The sequence below is a fragment of the Sus scrofa genome, chromosome 4 (assembly GCF_054392235.1).
Source record: "Sus scrofa isolate SSC_HxYL_T2T_F1_AM1 chromosome 4, Sscrofa_HxYL_maternal_Yorkshire_Landrace_v2.0, whole genome shotgun sequence".
NCBI classification, from domain to species: Eukaryota; Metazoa; Chordata; class Mammalia; order Artiodactyla; family Suidae; genus Sus; species Sus scrofa.
Genome location: NC_139386.1, coordinates 89,661,034 through 89,682,042, shown reverse-complemented (window position 1 = coordinate 89,682,042; position 21,009 = coordinate 89,661,034). Strand labels below are relative to the sequence as shown.

Sequence of the window (21,009 nt, the reverse complement as noted above, 5' to 3'; positions counted from 1 at the left end):
ACGCGGGATCCGAGCAACCTACATCACAGCTCATGGCAACCTACACGGCAACCTACACCACACGGCAACCTACATGGCAACCTACACCACACGGCAACCTACACCACACGGCAACCTACACGGCAACCTACACCACAGCTCACGGCAACGCCAGATCGTTAACCCAATGAGCAAGGGCAGGGACCGAACCTGCAACCTCATGGTTCCTAGTCGGATTCGTTAACCACTGCGCCACGACGGGAACTCCACTACAACATTTTCAAAAGCACTCTGACATATACATCATAGCCACAAGGCCGCCCTGAAACTGGACAGGAAGGTATTTTACAGGCACAGAGCTCCACATTTTATCAGATGTGGACAACAATATATTAACTGAATTCTCAGGGAGTGAGAAACAGAAATAGAAGCTACCTGTTTTAATGGGGATCCTTCTCGGCTATCAACACCCCTTCTGGGTTTCTCCATGGGGAAAAAGAAGAAACGTGATGGAAGTGGAGAGCAAGTGGAGAGCCTGCCCCCAAGCTCAGTCCCCCTCAGCTTCTCAGCAGGAATATGAGGACCCAAAGATGCAGCTGCTGATGGGCTGACACCACTGCATGCAGCCCAGACCAGACCAGCGGGCCAGCCTCTCTGAGCTCACACAGGGCAGTTACACCTGATTCCTACAGTCCCCAAAGGAGGGCTGGTTGGATGCTCAGGGTGGGGGCTGAGAGTTGCTTCTTCTAGTGCTTGGATGAGGGGGGAGGGGGAGATTGGCATCCCTTCCTCTCCTCCGCCCCCTCCCTCCATTCTTCCCTTCTCCCTCCATCTCCCCCTACCCTAAAATCTGCAGTGATGGAGGTAGTGAAAAGCAGGCAAAGATTGATAATCAGCCTCATTATTACCAGCATTATATATAATTATAGCAAAGCCTCACTCATTTGGATCAATTGAGAGAAAAATCAGTCTAAATTTGTGACAAGTTGGCAGATTACTTTTAAATTACAATTTTATGACTCCTAAGTAACACACGTGAAGAGTTTGTGTTTCAAGTACCACAAGCTAATGGTTATTAAGTGGGGATTTTATAAAATCTGCTTTTAAAGACTCTTTTGTAATTAGCACCCGTTAATATGCTAATGAGGTTCCTACTATGCTTGCTTTTTAAATTGCTCAGAAAACCAATGTGACTTAAAGAGGCTCAACTCTTTTAAAACCTTACTTGCTTAACAACCCTTTCTTCACTGTTATTTTTTTCATGAATGAGCAAATACAAACGAGTTCCTGCCATGATCAATTTCATCACCATTCCAAGTTAATTATATCATAAGTTAATAAGGCCATATGGTTTGGAGGTAGAAACCAGACTTTCCAGACACGAAGAACCACCTCATCTTGCAGAAGAGAAACTAATTCTAGAGAATTTGCATGACTTGGTCAAGGCTACATAGTCAGGACAAAAACACCAAGTCCAAGCTTATTTACTCCACTACATACTGTCTTACATTCATAAAACTCTTTATAATCACCTACTGTGTATTTCCAGATCGATGACTGGTTCAGTCAAAAATAATTGTTGATCACCTGCTATGTGCTAGGCCCCGTGCTAGGCACCACAGATATAGCAGTCCCTCAGAGGCCACTGTGGGTTCCATTCAAGCTTCAAACTGACTCAGAGTTGTCGGAAGGGCAGAGATTATCCCCATTAGACAGATTAGGAAACTGAGGTTTAGAATGACAAAGTGCTTGCTGTGAATTATCAGAGACCTAGAATCTGAGTCTAGTTTAGCATAATTCACCAACCTTTCTGCATGTAATTAATAGCATTTAGCTCGCATGCCACCCTCCCCATCCAGGACCAAATTTGAACCTTGCTGGTGCAGGTGGATGTTGTGCTACCCCTAACACATTCAAGGCACCAGGGGATACGGCAGCAGGGGCTCTACTATCCAGGATAGGCGTTCTGTCCCTTTAAACCAGTTCCATGCACTGGTTACATCATGCACCAGCCAGTCCACCAAGACAAATGCCATGGAATGCTTCAGGAATTTGCTGAGGGTGCCCCTTCTTGCCCCTTGTTCCTGAAATCCTTGAACACCAATTCTATCCACACCCAGCTCTTGAACCCATGACCCCAATCCCTTTCTCTGTAGACTTCTTATTCACGGATGCTCTCCCTTGCCTCTAAATACACTGTCTTCTAAAGACTGCCATCATCATAAAATACAGTGAACCATACCTTTAGTGCAATGTTACCCCTGGGTAATGGACATAGTATTATTTGTCCTTCGGTTCTAAGTGCCTAAATTCCTTGGATCCACTCACTTAACCTCAGCCCCAAGAAACAGTTCCAGGAAAAATTTTTCTCCAAATGTCCTACAGACTTTAGAGCTTGTAACTAACAAGTTTATACACTCCTTCAGGGCAGAGCATGGGTCTTAGCTCTTGGTGTCTTTACAACCCTTACACAAGTCAGAGGCTGAGCCAAGGTGTGCTGAATGAATGATTGACAGGCATTCCCAGAGCAGTCTGGGATACTCTCTTCCTCCCTGCGATCTCTAACTTTTGCTCTGCTCCCCATGCCACTGGGGCTGAGCAAACACAGGTACCATGAGCTCCAAACCTTCCAAGAGACTGCCTCCCCACGATACTAGTGACCAGCCAGAGGAGGGAAAAAGAGATGCTGAGTCACAGAAATGAAACCCAGGCAACTGTCTGGAAGGAACATCCCAACATATTTATTGAGTACTTTTTTTTGCCGAGCCTCTGACTTCTTGTAAATACTTTTTTTTTTTCTCTCCTTACAGCCACACCCCAGGGTACATGGAAGTTCCCAGGCCAGGGACTGACCCCTAGCCAAAGCTGTGACCCAACACACACCTCCCCAATGACCCGAGCCACTGCAGTCAGATCCTTACCCAGTGTGCCACGGAGGGAACTCCTTTAAAGGTTTTTTGAATTAAAGATCACCAGCTTTTCTATTTTTTTAATGTTCAGACGTTGAATCCTGAAACCCCATCAGAAATTTGAGCCTGGTCTTGAACCTAGAAACTCTTGCTGTTTCCCTTACCCCTTTCTCAGTTACAGTATCTGATAAAGGGAGCCAGGAGCCCCTGGTTATTCAATTTGCAGTTGAGGAAACGCAGGGGGTCAGGTCTCACTGAGGACATTGGCGGGGGCAGAGGGTCTCCTAATGATTACAGGGATGGACGACCCCAGGTCACTGCCCTTGCTGCCAGATCTCATGAGTGTTTCCCTTGGAATGATTTGTTTAAATATAATTTTCTGTAACTGGCACAGAAATTCATGTCTTCTTTACTTTGCTTTGTTAGCCTCCCATAGAGCGCAGCCTGCCACTTTAAGAATAGGCATCCCTCCTCTAAGAAAAACCTACCTACAAAATTTTAGCTGAGTTTAGTACCATCATCTCCAACTTTTCCAAAGTAGGAAAGAGAAACTAACTTTTATCGTGTGTTTACAATTTTCCAGGCTTTCTTTTATTGAATCCCTATACTGTGGAAGGTTAACCCTGACCCTATGTAGTTGGTCGTACTGTTATTTTACCAAAGAGTTGGGGGAGGGGGCTCCCTGTGACTTAACCTCCCTCTACTCTTCCTTCTGCCACCCCAGAGGCCCCCGAGGGGGCTCAGGGGAACCCAGTTTGAAGGTCTTGGGCAAACCCCTCCTGCTTCCCCATGTGTCCTCATCTGTAACTGAGGGGTTGGAACAGATGAGCTGCAGGTCCTTTTTCTAACTTTAAAGATTCAGCTCTTGCGGGGATGCCAGGGGAAGAGCTGGTGTTTAGAGTTAGCATTGGGAATCACGGCTAACTGGAGGACAATCAGAAATGGTAATAAAACTTTTCCAGAATGATCCCCTAGGGGTCTCCAAACGTACTGGGACACTGCACACGCTTATGCATTAGCTTATGCACTTGACCACAGAAGATCTGAGCAGTTGTGACAGAGACCAGAGCCAGCAAAGACTAAAATGTTTGCTATCTGGCCCTGCAGAGAAAAAGTTGGCCAACCTGTGCCCTAGAATACAAAATTGAGTTCCATGTATTAAAATAAAGTGGGGTTGACCTGGAAATTTTGGGACCGTTGTTTTATTAGCACCTTGAAAGGGTCTAGTCCCTGGCTTCCAACTTCATTTTATTCCTTTGTTGTAATTACGCATGTTCCAAAAAAAGCATTATGGTCCCTAAGTAAGTTGAAGAGCACTGTAAGAACTGAATGTTAGTTTGAAGTTCTATGTAATTCATCCCCCATTTGGAGCGAATCTGGGACTCCACACCCCAGCCACCTCTGCTCCAGCCTCCCCACCCCCTCCCTCTTCCCCAGAAAGCTGCAAGTTGTAAGCACAGCGTAGGGTTAAGGACAGCAGTCCTGACATCTACCTGGATTGGGGTCCTAGGTCCATTCCTTACCAGGCGGGTTATCTTGGGCAAGTTAGCCAACCTCCCTGTGGTTTGCCATTTTTGTCAGTAAGCATGGGGACAGGATGATATTGGGATCTTATCTTCTGGGGTCCTTGAAAATATTAAATGAGATGGTGCATGTAATGCCCCTGGAAGAGGCCTTGACCTATGGTAGGTGTCTAATAAACATCAGCTATTACTTCCACTCTTTGGGGAAAATTACCAAACCAAGACGGCGGTCAATCTCATGAGTGCCACCCAAACGCAGGCATTCTAGAACATAAACTTCTTAGATTTCCCGCCCCTCTGTGTTTTCTACTTTCAAATAAGAGGAGAAAATAGCAGCTTCCTCCAGGAGCCTCTGGCATCCCAGCCACCTGACTCTGGTGGCTAAGTTCTCAGCAGATACAGAAGCTACATAATGACGGGAAGGAAGAGGTGGAGAATTTTGATTACTCTTTGCATAATTTCTTCCCCCAGTTGTTATTCAGCCCTCTATCTCTTGGTAAGATTGTAAATGTTTCAGAAAATAGTTTATACTAAATATGTTCCTTCCTAAATCTCATAAACAGTTATTCCTTCCTACATAAACCCTAACCACTTACATCCATGGTAGGTCCTTATTAGCCGCCTACACATTTGTGGAAGGGAAAAATATGTTCTGGGGCACGCGCGCACACACACACCCTCCTCCCACATCCTCATATTGCCCTCCATGCATACACGCACACATGCACACACACACACACACACACACACACACACACACACACAAGCATCTCCAACTCAACCCTTCCTCTCCGGCTATTCTTAGGTAAAAAGGGGAATACTCTACACAAATGATCAGAGTCAGTGGGGCAGGACTCTTGCAAATCAGCAGGGCCCTGGAAGAAGCCGGCCATAAATTCTTCAGAGGTCACTGCTGCTCCTGAGCAACTGCTAAGCTCCCCGGTTTTGTTCCTCAATGCCAGGCTGTGTCTGCAGCCCCTGAGGAGCACAGCAGCTGGCTGAGGGGTCCCCAGCCCCTCTTGGACTGTGCTGCCCGAGCTTCCTGCAACAAATCTGTGGCCCACAGAAGTCATGAGAGGCAGCTCTGAATGGGCTGGACTCTGGAGCCAGACTGCCTGGGTTCAAAGCCTTGGCTGTGCCTTTTTCCAGCCGTGGGAACTTAAGACAAGTAACTGCACATTGCCGTGCCTCAGTTTCCTGTTTATCAAAGGAGTGCAACAATGATGGTTATAGTGCCAACTCAGAGGGTTGTCATGAGGATAAAACAAGGTGATGCTGGCAGTGCTGGCACCCAGTAAGTGCGACAGTGTGCTTCTTAACTGCAACGAGAGACGTTCCCTCTCCCTGATCTCCTTCTCACCCTGAGGATTACTGCACAATTGGATTGGGGGATTACAGGCTTTGTTTTGCCATCTTCTTAGAGGCAGCAACTGTCTCATCCAGGCAAACAAATCTCTTACTGGGCAGCTGGCAAAGCCAGGACTTGGCAGAAAAGGAGAAGAGAGGCGTTCTCACCCCCTCACATGGCAGGGCCCAGAGCCGGGAGAGTGGGCACCTTGGTGGGGCCATTGCAACCCAGCTAGTCCCTGCTCAGTGGCCAATTTGACCAGTGTCTTATTCACTGATGGGAGGGTGGACTGACATTTGGTGAGTGCAGCCCAGACACAACCCCAGGTGCTATTTCCCAAGGGTGACATTGCTTCCCTAGAGATTCTTACAAATCACAGGAGCCCTCTGTGGTTCCATTTGACTAATATCTAAAAGGGCAGGGGTTATACGCTAAATCGTTTAACATGTGCTGCAACATGCCATGCTGGGACAAAGGTAGTTAGAGGCTGCAGGCAACTATGCTCTGGTCCTCAGGTTTCCCCAGTACCTGCCGGTGGGTTCTCCTCCTCCTCCTCCTTCCCTTCCTCCCTCACTACTGCAAATTCTCAGGCAGACCTCCCTGCAGATGGGGGCTCAGTCCTTAGCTCAGTGTTCCCACCTCTTAACTGACACATGCAAACGAAACGGGAAATATCAACAGAACTACGCAAAGTAATTGTTCTCCTCCCTCAGGGACGGCAGGAAAAGTAGCATTAGAGGTAGATATTTCAACAGCCTGGATGATCCTTTCCCTCCGGCTCCTCGGCTCCTCTGCTTCTTTGATGGCCCAGCCGTTGTGTTTCCTTTTATCTGAAACCTAATTACACTAAATACCAGAGCTCTCCCAATTATGAAAATCTAAACCAGCAATGTGTGTGGGTCTTTATGGATTTAATTTTATTTCCCTAGGTTCCTAATGCATTATTCTACAGTAATGTTTGGTTTTTAAATTAATTTGCATGTAAGTACTTGGACAAAATGGAGAGGATGAAAATATTAACTTATTAAATACTAAATATATGGACAGCACACTACAGCTGCTTTTTCAAGCATTTCTCACAACCATGGTCTGGGGATGGGATTTTAAACTCCATTTTAAAGATGAGGCTCAGAGAGATTCAATATCTTGTGGAAGGTCACACAGCTAATAAGTCAAAACCTAGGAACAAAACTCAGTGCCCTCTCTCTTCTCTTTCTGTGTGTGTGTATGTGCGCACGCACGTGCGTGTGTCTTTCATGCTCTTTTCAGTATATCAGATTGAAGGAACACTATTTTAAGTTTGAGTTGGGGACTTTTCTAAAACGGCTCCCCACCTCAACTCCACATAACCCTAGTCCTGCCTTCCTTGAGGCCTTAGTTGATATATCCATAAAATGAGAGGGCTGAGATGCTCTCTGAGGTTCCTTAAGATATGCTACCATCCAGAAGTTCCCATTGTGGCTCAGTGGTGACGAGTCCCATTAGCATCCATGAGGACACAGGTTCAATCCCTGCCCTCGCTCAGTGGGTTAAGGACCCAGGATTGCTCCGAGCTATGGCGTAGGTCGGAGACACAGCTCGGCTCTTGCGTTGCTGTGGCTGTGGCACAGGCCAGCAGCTGTAGCTCCGATTCGACCCCTAGCCTGGGAACTTCCATATGCTGTGGGTGAAGCCCTAAAAAGCAAAAAAATAAAAATAAGAGAAAATATGCTACCATTCCCAGGATCCAGCAGGCATCCCCAGTGAATCTGGGGCTAGACCGTCTTTCTCCAGACTTTCTCTCCCTCCACCTTTCCACCTTCAACCCCTGTATTTACCCCAACTGTTGCAGAGGGTCTTCTTGGCAGTCAGGAAGCCATAACGCCACAGACCTCGGAGGTCCCGAGAATCTCACGGATAAGGATGTTCTTCAGACAACTGAACTCAGAGGGTAAAGGAAAAAGTGCTTCTCAGCTGCGAAGGGAGGGACCAAGATGGGAGCTGAGAAGGCTTTTCACACCCAGGGCCCAACTGTAAACTGGAGATCAGATGTCCAGGTCACAGTCTTGGCCACCAGTCTTACTGGGTCATGGTACAAGACTGGCCCCAGTAACTTGAACATCACCTCCTCCAGGATGTGTGTCCATGGCCCCCCACCCGCTGTGTCTGAGAGGCAACCTCCTCCTGTACCCAGTAGGGCACATACCGTGCAGTATGACGTGACCAGGGAACAGGCCTGCCCAGTACAAGTAGTAGAGACTGTATCTCACTCACGTCTCTATTACTCCATGCTTGGCCCATAAAACTACCCCAACGCACACCAAACGATCATTCATTTGCAAACCACCTGGCTTACTGCCTCCAGGACAGGGACCCCATCCACTTGCCCTCTCTCACCACACCTCACAGAGGGTCCTACCCAGGAGAGTAGGTGAGCTCTGCTCCCAAGCCCTCCGATGAGTTGCCTGTCTGTCTACACAGGAGGTGAGCAGAGCAGGGACTTTTCAGTTCTCAAGACCTGACAAGAATTTCTGCTTTGTCGCGCCTGCCAGCATCCACAGGGCAAAAGCTCTCCCTCTGGCTCCCAAGAACACCAACTACATGCCACCACCAGCTGACAGGTGAGAGGCCAGTTGGTCAGCTGTTGGTTCCATTTACCCAAAGCTGGGCGACTGTGCTGCCCTGACACTGAATCAAAGGAGCCTTGGGACCAGAGAGCCTGGGTGTTAAGGCAGTCCCCACCCCCCAGCCCAGGGAAGTGCCACCAGGCTGCTCTGCCTGGTTTGGCGATTCCACAGTCGCTTCCGGTGATGAGCATTCAAACCCCCATTCCCAGAGGCCAATCCTCAAAGTGGAAAGTGAGGGCCCTGATCCTTGAAATGGAACTGGGGGCAGCCACAGGGGAGGGGACAAGAGGCTATTAGCAAATCAAAAGGGGAGAAAACAGAGGAAGGAAAACAGGGTAGCAAATTAAAGTGCTATGTTTTCTTTTTTAAAAATCCAATTATAGGGAAATCTGCTTTTAAATAAAACAATCAGTCCCTTGTTACGAAGTATCCCAGGTCCCTTGATACAGGCAAAACCTTTTTAGACATTTTTTTTCTCTGACAAGTTGAATAAGAGGTACATCCTAGTAATGTCCCCTGACCTCCGTCCACTCTTCACACCCACACAAACACACTGGGGTATAACAATGCCTTAGTCTATCTTTGTCTCAGACATATTCCCAGGCATGTTGGTTGAGACTCTTCTTAGAATATCCCCATATCCTCCCATCTGTTCACTCATTCTGATGTGCAAACTGATCCTCACCTATGGACCATTCTCTGCCCCCTCTCCCCGTCTGCACGCGCACACACACTTGCAAGGAAACACGCTATAAATGCCTCTAAACATCTATGCCCTCTTTCTAATTCAATCCTAATCCGGTTATCCGGATCTCTCCGGCTCCGCTCCGGCTCTCCAGACGGTCCACCTGGTGAAGCCGTGTGAAATACTCACCGCCGAAGCCTGTGGGAAACTTCATGAAGTGAGAATAATTTCCATACATGTTGACTCTTCAGTTCATAGTCCGCCGTGGCGCGTCTGCTCAATCGCTCGGCCTCTCCCGGCTCCGGAGCGCAGCCGGGGCTCCCTTCAACTTGGGCTAACAAGAGTGGTCATCGCTTCCTAGCAGCCCGGGCAGCTCGGGCTGGGCCAGCCCTCTGGGATTAGTCAGGAATCTGCCTCTCGATCTGCGAGTCCACATCGTGCGTTGAGCCGGCGGTGGCGGCAGCAGCTGGTGCCTGTCAGTAATCACGCATAATGCGCCGTCGCCGCCGCCGCTGCCACACTGCCACCACCGGCGCTGCCGCGGGAGATCCTGTTGCTAGTTTGATTAACTCGGGGCTGGGCTGCTGCGTGCGACTCTCCCAGCTCTCGGCTGATCCCCAGAGGTCCCTACCCGTGGCACAATCTATTATCAAGGAAGCCAATCGATGTGTGACCGCCCCGGGGGAGACGAAGGGGAGGTGGCAGGGAGGTGGGGTGGGGACTCTTTAGGTGCCTTTTCTTTGACTTGCACCTCCAAAATCAATGGGGTTTTATTAAAATGCGTTTTCTCACTGCGACTTCTATCTCTCCAGTGCACTTGGTATTTGATCTGGGAAAGGGGGTGGGGGTGGATGCCAAGAGAGAACAGAGCCCTTTCATAAGCCCGAGATTGGCCAGTGTGAGACTCCATCCCCAGCTTTGGAAAACTAAACTAGACTGGCCCTTAGATGTGGGGTGGGCCCCTCCAGATCTGGTTGCTGGAAGCATTTGTCTGCTATCTAACAGCAGACACTGAACAAGGGCAGTTAAGAGCCAGAGCTTGAACACATGGAAAACAGACAGGTAGGGAAGACAGGCGTAGTGGTCATTCTGTGATACTTTACAGGAAGGGAAGGATGCATTCACCTCATATACCACTGTCATCAGGCCACCTGTTCACCAAGCACCATGGCATCCTCACTGACAAAGAGCCTCTTGGATGGAACCAACCCACAGATCAAAACATCTAAGTATCCCTTTGATGTTTGGGTCTGCTATATAGCTTTCCTGCCAAGCCACTGCCCCGGCTATACTTGAACACCTCCAACAATGGGGAGCTCACTACCATTCCATTCCATTTCTGGACAGCTATTACCATGAGAAATTTTTAATTGAGCTGAAATCTGCCTCCTCTCTGCCACTTCTGCCCACAGATTCTAGCCTACTCCCTAGAGCCACACAGGAGAAGCCTGTGAGGTCTCTTACAGTGGGATCTTCTGAAAATTCAGGGATAAATCTCCCAAGCCTACAGTCCACCTTCTTTAGGCGTTCTTGTCTCTTTTCATTCATTTCACATATCACAGACTGTTCAAGTCTATTCACAATCCATCCTCTTTCTATGAATGTACTTCTATTTACAGAGATACGTTCGAGGTAGGGAAAGAGGTTGGCCAGACTTGGATATAATACTGCAGAGATGGCCCAAATCTTCTCCTCATGGAGTATGTATCGGGATGTATGGGGTACTATCTGCATCCTACCAGGGGTCAGAGTTATGGGCTGAGCTCTCAGGGGCTAAAACCAGGACACGGGGTTTTCTCCTGATGTGGCACAGCACACAGACAGCCACAGAAGCAATCAAACCAATGCCCCATGAGAAGAAACAATCAAGATTCAAATGTTAGGAGAACCCAGAACAAAAACTGAGAATAAAGGGTCAGATGCAGGAACAATCAGTATGACAAGGAATAAGGGGGCAAAGAGGAGGTCAGAGCAAAAGCAGGTCAGCAAGGAGGAAGAAAGATCAGGCCATCACCATGAAGAGTCTTGGTGCCTGGAGCTCCCTTGGCTGGTCGCTGGTCAGAGCATCAGTGGAGAACCAGTGTGCTCATGACCAGTGCAGAATGCACACAGAATACCATGTACTTGTTTGCAAGAGCCTCTGGGCAGCCCCACATGCTAATTCTTATAGGACCAATTCAATAAATCCCACTCCCCAAGCTGTATTCTCTCTTACATACATTCTCCATCCCATTCTTGGGCAATTGGTTTGGGAGTCAACAAGAAATATCTTCCTATATTCCTCTGATATGAAAACATTTGGATTCATTCATTCATCATACCAGATCTTTTGAGATCCTGCTGCTTTTGTCCAGTGCATTTTTATACCTCTCCCCATATCATGATTTCTGAAGATCTAATGAACCATTTTCCATATTTTATCCAACTTGTGGATAAAAACATTGAAAAGAACCTGGCAAGGACCACTTCTTATAGCATATCCCCAGAAAGTCCATTCATCAGTGCCATTGACACTGCCACTTGCGAGTTTTATGGTCTAGAGAGGCTGTACCTAAAGAGAAACCACCAACTCAGAGACCAACCTTGCTGGATACAAACCCCAAGTCCATTGCTTACAACCTCATGGTTTGGGCAAGTTACTGAATCTCCCTGAGCCTCGGTTACTGCACAGGTTTGTTGTGAGGACTAAATGAGCCAACACATATTAATCACTTAGAATGTGCCAGATACATAGTAATTGTTCAATATGGGTAAGCTATTTTGATGATGATGATGATACAACACTTTACTCCTTGTTTTCTTTTTCTCATCTGCAAAATGATTAAGCAGGGTGAAATGAGTTCTAAAATCCCTTTCAACTCTAAAACTCAACACAACTTAATCCACCGCTCATCCCATAATTGTCCATTTTCTCCAGAGAGGTACCTGAAGCAAGTATCTTGCTGAAGTACAAACTAAATTTTCTATGGTATGCCTGTCAGAGAAGGAAATGCATTGCTCCAAAACAACTGGCTTTTTGGTGAACTGGTGCTGATAAGGGTTCTTCCAGGCACTCAAAAAAACTTTCTTTAGAAGGTTTTCCATAGTGCCTTCTCCAGGGTCAGTGTCAAGATAGATCTGCTGGTGGTTTGTGGTGGATTCTTTCTTCCCCTTCTACTAAATTGGGTATACTGTCTACTTCTTTTCCTCACAGAATAAAGATGAAATTCCTTAGCCTAGCATGGAAAGGCCCCACCAACATCATCGTGTCTCAGTATGCCTTTTTAGCTCTACAGAAGAAAGTGCCCTGGGACAGTAAAGCGAGGTCCCTCCCCCTCTGTCCAGCTGTGTGGACTTGGGCAAGTTCCGTTACTCCCTGGGGAAAACACCCACACGGAGACCTCACTGAGGTTTCTGGGTTTGGTTTTTGTTTTTTGGATGGATCAAATGTAATGCAAGTCGTGCATGTATTTTGGTTTGGTTTGGTTTGGTTTGGGGGGGTTGTTTGTTTGTTTTACACCATAAAGTTCTATACAAATACAAGGAAGTGATATTTTCTTATTTTTCTTTCTTCCCTTTCTCTGTTGGTCCCTTCTGTTCTGGCTATTTTGCTTATCGTGGGAGCATGCTATGTTCATTCTAACCTCTGCTTCATTGTTCATGCCTGTTTACCTTCTCCCAACTGTTTCCCCACATAAAATTTTCCCACATAAACACTGGGACACACAATAGGTGCTCAATAAATATTTTTGCATTAAAAAATGCTTCATATTCTTAGACCCAAAATATTCCAACCTGCTGTCTTCATGGGATACCTTCCATATGGTTTAACATTCCATTACAAGCCATAAAGTATTAAGCCTAAAGTATAAGAAATATGAATGTGGCTTTTCTTCCTAATCCACATTTTTTTTTTTTTGGCTTGGCACCACTGTGTCTTGTCTAAAACCATTGTTGATATAACAACCTTATCCTAACCTAAGCCCTTCCCAGACAACCCTGTGTCTCAGTCCAGTGTCTCCAGCTGGTCCTAAATTTTCATTAGGATGTCAAATTAAAAACCAAATGTTCAATGTCCATAGTGGGAATTGGCTAATTCATTCATGAGAATTCTGAGCTTACTTCTTGTCAAGGCTAATTATTTATTCCACTTAAACAATATATTCTGCTTTTATGAAAGCCATTAGTACCTTTGAGTAAATGAAATGAGGACATGTTTTCATAGTATGTTCAACACAGACTCCACATAATATCCTATATTCACTCTGGTAATGAAAGGATATAGCTTTACCACTTTTTTTTTTTTAAAGCTTTAAACCAATAGCAATAGAAAACAATATTTTTCAGCAAACATGTATGAAAAATCAAAGTTACTTATTTAGCAATTGCCAATAGGCACTGGATATAAAATTTAGATGCAAATATCTACACACTGATGCTATGGATTAATATTTTTACATTTGTATAGTACTTTACCTACCTGACAGTATATTGTCTCAAGTATTTTCCCCAATATTGACGATAAATAGGACAGGCTGTATTATCCCAGTTTTATAAATGAGGAATTTGAGACCAAGGCTGTGACAGAAGAGAAGGAAAAATAGCTACTCAAACAAATTAGATTTTGGATGTGGTCTCACAGTTAGGTAGTGACAGAAGCGAGTATAAAAACCAGGTCTCCAACTCTGACTCCCAGCCAATGTGTCTTGCACCAGACCACAATCCTTCTCTTATTAATGAGATGTTTCTATTTTATGTGAGTGTGTGTAAGGGGGAGGAGGGGTTCTATATATATATAGTTTTTTCTCTTTGCTGTCATTCCTTCATTCACTTATCATTTAGCCAACACTTATGGAGACCTTATTGTCTGTCAATCACTGAGGATGCACTAAGAGACAAGACAGATACAGTCCCTGACCTCATGGAGCTTATGCAGACTGATGGAAGAGGCAGATATCAAACAAATGGTCACATACACAAATATATCATTATTAACCCGCGATAAGTACAAGAAAAGGAAAATAATTGGATGAGATGAGACACTATAGCAGGGGAATCTAATTTCAATTGAAAGGTCAGGGCAGACTTCTTTGAGAAAATGACAGTTATACTCGGATCTGAAGGATGAGTAGGATTCAGCCAAGGGAAGAAAAGAGAAGTTGGGAGGAGCTGTGGTGTAGGTTGCAGACGCAGCTAGGATCTGGCGTTCCTGTGGCTGTGGCATAGGCCGGTGCCCACAGCTCCAATTAGACCCCTGGCCTGGGAAACTCCATATGCTTTGGGTGCAGCCCTAGAAAAGACAAAAAAGAGACAAACAAAACAAAACAAACAAAAAAAAAAAAACATGCAATGTCAAATGTACTGCTGAACAACCTCCCATCCCGGCTTTGTCTCTCCTTCACATGCTGGTCATATTCAGAGGACTTGCCATTTGTGCCCATGGAACAAATAACCCATCTTCATTCTTCGCCTCTGCTCAGAATAGCCTTCCCCTTACTGTTCTCTGTCCAAATACTACCCGTTCCCCAAGGCTATTCTCATGAGGCCTTTTAGGTGGCTCTCTTGTTGAACCACTCTCTCCTAGACTCCCATAGTTTATGATTGGGACCCACCTTGTGTCACTCAACAGGATTAACTCCTTACGTTATTATAACCATGACTGCAACTGAACACCTGTCTCACTAGACTGCAAAGCTTAAATAACTATTCTGAGTAATTTTTGTAGCCCTAACAGTCTTTACACCAGACACATAATAGAAATCTAGTAAATGTGCAATTAGTGAATGAATAAATTTGTTGGTTATGCTGAGATCTCCTGAGGTCAACTCAGGGCACTGGACGAGAGGAGGTGGGTGTTCCTAGGTTTCAACAGTTTTTACACCCAACTTTCATTTTCATGAACTCCTTTTCCTGGAATCCCAGATTCACATGTGGATAGGCCTCATGCCAGCATTAGTACAGTACACTAGTCCTGGTGACTGAGACCCTCTGAGGACAGAAATGAGGTACCTAATTCAGAAAGAATGCTGATTACCTTTAAGTTAGAATGGTCTCAGCTATCATCAGAGACTGGGCTATTTCCATAAAGCCTGAAAAGTGTCCAAAAGCACATGCTATATCTACAAGGTGTCATCTACGGCTTAGCAACCAGTGACGTTTTCATAGCTAATTGCTCAGTCACTGGTAAAAGCAGCTGAGTTAAGTGTGCCTTAAGGGAGTGATTCCCAAACTTATCTCTGCATTAGAAGCACCCAGAAAGCTTTAAAAATTACCAATACCATTGTCTGTCTCCAGAGATTATTCAACTGGTCTGGGGCTATGGTGTGTGCTTTGAACTGTTAAGTATGTTTTTGGAATCCCAGGAGATTCTAACACACAGATGAGTTTAGGAACTATCAACTTAAGGCAAGAGAATTTTCCTACAACAAAAGGCTAAGAAGGACCCATCAGCAGAAAATGAGAAACCACTTCCCAGGATAGTTCCAAGGAACCAATAAGATCCACTTTGCCCATCTGCTAGTACATACAATTGGGGCTTATGAACCCAAGAAGCTCTTGCTTAGAGGAGATATGGTGGCTGAGGCCATCTGCTGTGTAGACTTGCATATACTGACTTGAGGTTTGCTGGCACTGTGTTCTCAGCATGACATGCTCACACCCCACCCCCTCTGCTGTCAAAATCTTACTCATTAAAGGCACTATCTAAAGGCCGTTTCCTCTGTCAATCTTCCTATACAAATAGTACTTCCACTGCTTTCCAAAAAAAAGAGAAAAAAAAAACTTGCTTAAATATTTATTACAGTACTAGTTTAATTTCCCTTTGTATCATAACTAGTTGTTAAACCGGAATCTTCTACTTAAGTGTAGGGAGACCCTCTTATTCATCTCTATATTATTAAGGAATCTAGCATTTTTTGCATTGTACACAGTCAGGGCTTGTTAAACGCTTATTGAATGGATGTTGAGATTATGAACAGAAGGAGCTTTGTCCCTGATCTTATGGGGCTATAAGCTGAGAGTTTAAGGGTAACTTATAACTACTCTTCACTCCAAACTAAATAACATTGTCATAAAAATTTCAAGGTAGAAGGAACAGTTATAGAGATGCCTCCATCTCTTGGTTCCCAGTCAAATGATGATCATAAAACCCGCCCTGTCATAAACAACTCAACCACAGCTGCAAAGCACATGGGAGCTCTCAGGATACAGAACAACTGTGATCGTGCTGAGAGAAGAATCGGGCTGAGACCAGAGGGAAACATCTGGTCCCTTCCAGAGAGAGGCCAGCCATGCAAATATGGGACACTCTAATCCAGACTGGGTCCGAATCCAAGAAGTCCCAGCCAAAGAGGTGGATGTCAGCCCTAGACCTCAGAAAGGTCTGTTCAAGTCCCTGCGAAGCAGGAAAAAATGTTCCAATAGAGCCCAGGCCCCCAAGACCAGGCCACTGTCACTTGGATGCTATTGAACCAATGTGTGTTGAGCTGGCTCCTGCCTGCATGTACTCAGGTGTAGATCTGGAGGCTGCAACTCAATCACACACAGGCCAAGCAATCTATTTTCAGATCCCACTCACTCTTAGGGAAGAGGCTCTAAATATACCGACCAGTGACTGCTGGAGGCAGACGATCATGGCTGGCAGCTGAGCAGGGCGGGGCAGACAGGGACGTCAGGAAGCTCACCATTAGCCTCAGCACAACCCAAAGGCCCCACCACTTGTAGAGCTATATTTACAGAAGGGCAAGTGTCTGTTATATTTTACTGGATTTTCATTTAAGAGTTCCTGGGCATGGGCTTTGTAGGGCAGTGAAAACCACTATTTTGACCCCTTCAAAGAGCCACTGCGCAAAGCATGTAGATGCAGCAAAGGAGGACTGAGGCAAAACTGACCTTGTTCTATTCTCAGGCATTTATATCATAGGGAGGTCTTACGATTATATAAGCAATAGTAATGAAATTTCCCATAGGTATAACACCAGAGAGCCTACCACATGCTTTTATAGCTTATTTATAAATAGGCATGAGACATTGTTAAAAGCAACCAAGGGGGCTGCAGTCAGAAAAAATGTCAGATACTAAGACATGAGAGTGTATCTTGCTGTAATGATTCTCCCTATAATGGGTAAGGACTTAGTGTTCAGCCAAGACGTAGTTCTCTTTCTGCCGAAAGTCAAACACTGCATAACCACCTCTATTTCCAGGCAGCTGATCCCAAAAGGCCAGAAAGAATTTAGTTTCGGGAGTTCCCATTGCGGCGCAGCAGAAACAAATCTAACTAGTATCCATGAGGATGTGGGTTCGATCTCAGCCTCACTGGGTGGGTTGGGGATCTGTTGCTGCCACGAGCTGTGGTGTAGGTCGTAGATGCAGCTCAGTGCCCACATTGCTGTGGCTGTGGTGTACGGAGGACAGCAGCTACAGTTCCAATTTGACACCTAGCCTGGGAACTTCCAAAAATAATAATAATGATAATTTAGTTTCAGAAGGAATTGCGTGAGAGCTATATTTACCACCAGCATTTAGGTAACTGTCCAGTAGCAAAAATGAATAAAAATAGCTAAAGACAGAGGAACAGTTGATTCAGGGCAGGAGGAGAGGGTGGCACAAGGGAGGTTTTAAGTCAGAACGTTGAGCAACATCAGACAGAGTTTGAGTAGCTTTTGTATTTAATTATATTAGCTCTAGAGGAGATAGTGCCAGTTTCACTAGTATCAACCATGGAAAAAGCCTGGCTCTAAGACAGTCCCCCTGCGGCAGGGTTGCTCAAAGGGTCCAGGCACATCTGAGTCAGACTTATGTCAGGGGGCCTGTTAAACACAGAGATTTCTGGGCACGGCCAGGACCCTCTGAATCAGAATCTTTAGGGCCTGGACATATGCCTTTTTAACGAGATCCACAGGTGATTCCTATGAGCAGAGAAATTTGAGATTCACAGCCTTATAGAACGGTATCTGAGAAAAGGCCAGATCTCTCTCTTTTTTTTTTTTTTTGTCTTTTGTCTTTTTAGGGCCACGCCCACCAGCATATGGAGGTTCCAAGGCTAGGGATCTAATCGGAGCTGTCGCTGCCAGCCTACACCACAGCCATAGCAATGCCAGATCTGAGCCACATCTGTAACCTATAGCACAGCTCACAGAAAAGCCGGATCTTTAATCCACTGAGCGAGGCCAGGGATCGAACCTGCAACCTCATGGTTCCTAGTCGGATTCATTTCCACTGGGCCACGACAGGAACTCCCATATCTTAACTAGTCATGTCTGCCTACTTTTAGTGTTAGATTATCCACTGGCACCTTCTGTTACTCTGTATGAATGAATGCCTTTTCACAACCTAACTGACCTCCTAAAGGCATGGTTCTTAAGTAATGGAGTCAAGCTTGGGAGCCAAATCTTCTAAATTCTGTGCTCTTTCTACTATGTTTCACTTTACCCTGCAGATGCAACACTTGAACTGTCCAAACTTCTGTCCCCAGCAAGCAGGAAGCCCAGCCTCTGGTCCGATGAAAGTTCTGGAAAATGGGTTGAGTACAGGGGTCACATGGGAGTGAGGTGGTGCTGACCTGCAGCAACAGGGCTTGGAAAGACTTAGTTGAGAGAAATCAGCCCAAGAGATAAGAAAGGGTTCAAAGCTTTTACTACCCAAAGGCCCGAGTAGAAAGGCACCACCTGGCCAAAGCAGATCCGGAAGATCTCCAGTGAGAGAGAACTGACCAAGAGAAACTGAAGATTGGCAGGGAGAAGGGGCAAGTCTAGAAGCCCTGTGCTGATGCAACGGCATGCGGAGAGGAAGGCTTTGCTGGCTGCTATGACTTCACCCATCAGCAGCTGTTAAGGATGCAATGCTATTTCTGAAATCGCCCAAATATCAATGACTCTCAAGGTGGAATTTCAGACACAGCAGCAGCCTGGGGCACCGATATTTAGGGACTGGAGCCTTTCTGACGCCCAGTCAAGACCTCTGTGTGAGCTGCTATTGCCCCCTCCCCCTTGGCCCACGGGGATGCACTTGGTCTAGCCCTTTGCCAGCCTCAGCCAGCCAAGATCGGAAGGACTGTGAAATCAGAGATGGAGAAGGCAGCAGCAACAGAGAGGACTTCCCCTGACACCCTGGCAGATAAAAATACCTCCCAAGGACTTCAGGCCACCAAAAACAAAATAAAAGGGGGGGGGGGGTTCAATAAATCCAAAAAGTAGTTCTTGAACATCCATTATGTCCCCAGTGGTTTGAGGGGCTGGGATATACCCTGTCAATTCTTCAGGGAGGTATCAGTCATGCCTGGTAATTAAGAAAAGCAATCATGATGAGTGCTAAAAATTAATCACCCTTTCTCCATTGAAGGGCGGGCAGAAGACTGTTTGAAAACTTCCATTTATTGATCAGTTTGCCAGGGGAAGACGCTGTAAGTGAAGTAGAGGGGCAGCTGCCACCCTCCTCTCTCCCTGCCCATCCATCCTGTGCACTCCTGGCAGATTAATCCTCCTAATGCATAGTGCTGATGGGACTCCTTAGACCAAATACTCTTAATGGCTCCCCTTGGCCTACAGAGGTATCTGCACTGGGTCCCATCCCACTTCCCCAAGCCCTCCAGCCTCCCCTTCTAGACTCCAGAGAATTATGCAGCATACTCTTTCTTAGAACACATCTTGTGCTCTCCTTTGCCCCTCAACAACCATGTTTCAGGTTTTTTGTTTGCTTTTTAGGGCTGCACCCACAGCATATCCCAGACTAGGAGTCGAATTGGAGCTACAGCTGCTGCCCTACACCACAGCCACAGCAACTCAGGATCCGAGCCATATCTGCGATCTACACTGTAGCTCATGGCAATGCCGGATCCTTAACCCACTGAGCAAGGCCAGGGATTGAACTTGAGTCCTTATGGGTTCCTGCTGAGCCACAACAGGAACTCCCCCTTGCTCCCCGTTTTGCTCAGGCTTCTTCACCCTCAGATGCCACTGTCCCTACTACTTGTCCCCTTCAGCTGAATCCTAGTGGATCCTAAATGCCACCTCTTCCTGATCCTCCCCAGCTGGTAATCTCTCCCTCTCTCTCTCTCTCTTCTCTCTATGTCTCTTATTCTCTCTCCCTGCTCTTGAAACTCCCTCCCCGCCCCCGCTCCCAGCATTGAGGACCTCTCTGTTCTGATCCACAACCAGTGCAGCCACATGACCTTCAAATTTTCTCAATGTGAAGCATTCCTACCGACTGATATCACTGAACATGCTGCTACTGAAAACCCGTCCCTTGTGCCCTTCACTTTCACCTTTTTAATTCTTGCTGTCTCTTCAGCCTCCACGGCAGATTCAGCCTCATTGTGATGAAGCAAGGACCTTAATTTCCTCCTGGGGCAGAGTAGGGGCAGGGGGTGAGGCATGTCATCCCACCTCTTCGGATTAAATTATTTTCCTTGGGAAGCTTTCCATGTTGCAACCCCCAATCCCTCCACCCAGCCAAAATCAGAGCCTCCATCTCTATGCTCTTGTACACCCAGTCTTCCTCTCCAGCATATATCACAATTCTAATTAAATAACGATATAACTGTTTTTTAACACCTGCTTCCCTCCACAGACAGAAGAAGGATTCATCAGTGAATCCTGGGACATAGTTTGGAGGCAATAAAATAGTTGGTGAATGGATGAATGGCATTTATCACACGCTGTGCCAGATGACAGCTTGTGTGTATAACACGTCTCAGCCCCCTTCACTGTCTAAGAATATAGGTGATGGAGGACACTCTCTGTCCTCCTCCAACACTTCCAGTGGTGTCTTGTTCATAGTATGTGCCAAAGAAAGAATGAGGAAGGGAAGGGGAAAAAGCAGGGAGGGGAGGGGAGCAGAGGGGAGCGGAGGGAGCAAGGGACTGTAGATTCATAATATTACATTTGATTCAAAAGCAGACACATTAGTCCAAAAAGAAAAAAAAAACCCCAACAAATTATTATTGAGCACCCATTCTGCAAAGAGCCATAGAATTATCTATCTG

General features: G+C 46.1%; 1 protein-coding gene across 2 annotated transcripts in view; it reads right to left on the bottom strand.

Annotated features, from left to right (window-relative positions):
- The window catches only part of RXRG (retinoid X receptor gamma), a 124,823-nt gene that overhangs the window by 39,364 nt on the left and 64,450 nt on the right, over positions 1 to 21,009 (bottom strand). The window contains 1 exon segment of one of the 2 annotated variants that reach the window (NM_001130213.1): positions 9,240 to 9,458. The exons of the other annotated variant lie outside the window; for it this stretch is intronic. Coding sequence (NP_001123685.1) covers positions 9,240 to 9,288 — 49 coding nt within the window. The 5' untranslated portion in view covers positions 9,289 to 9,458. 2 annotated transcript variants of the gene reach the window in all.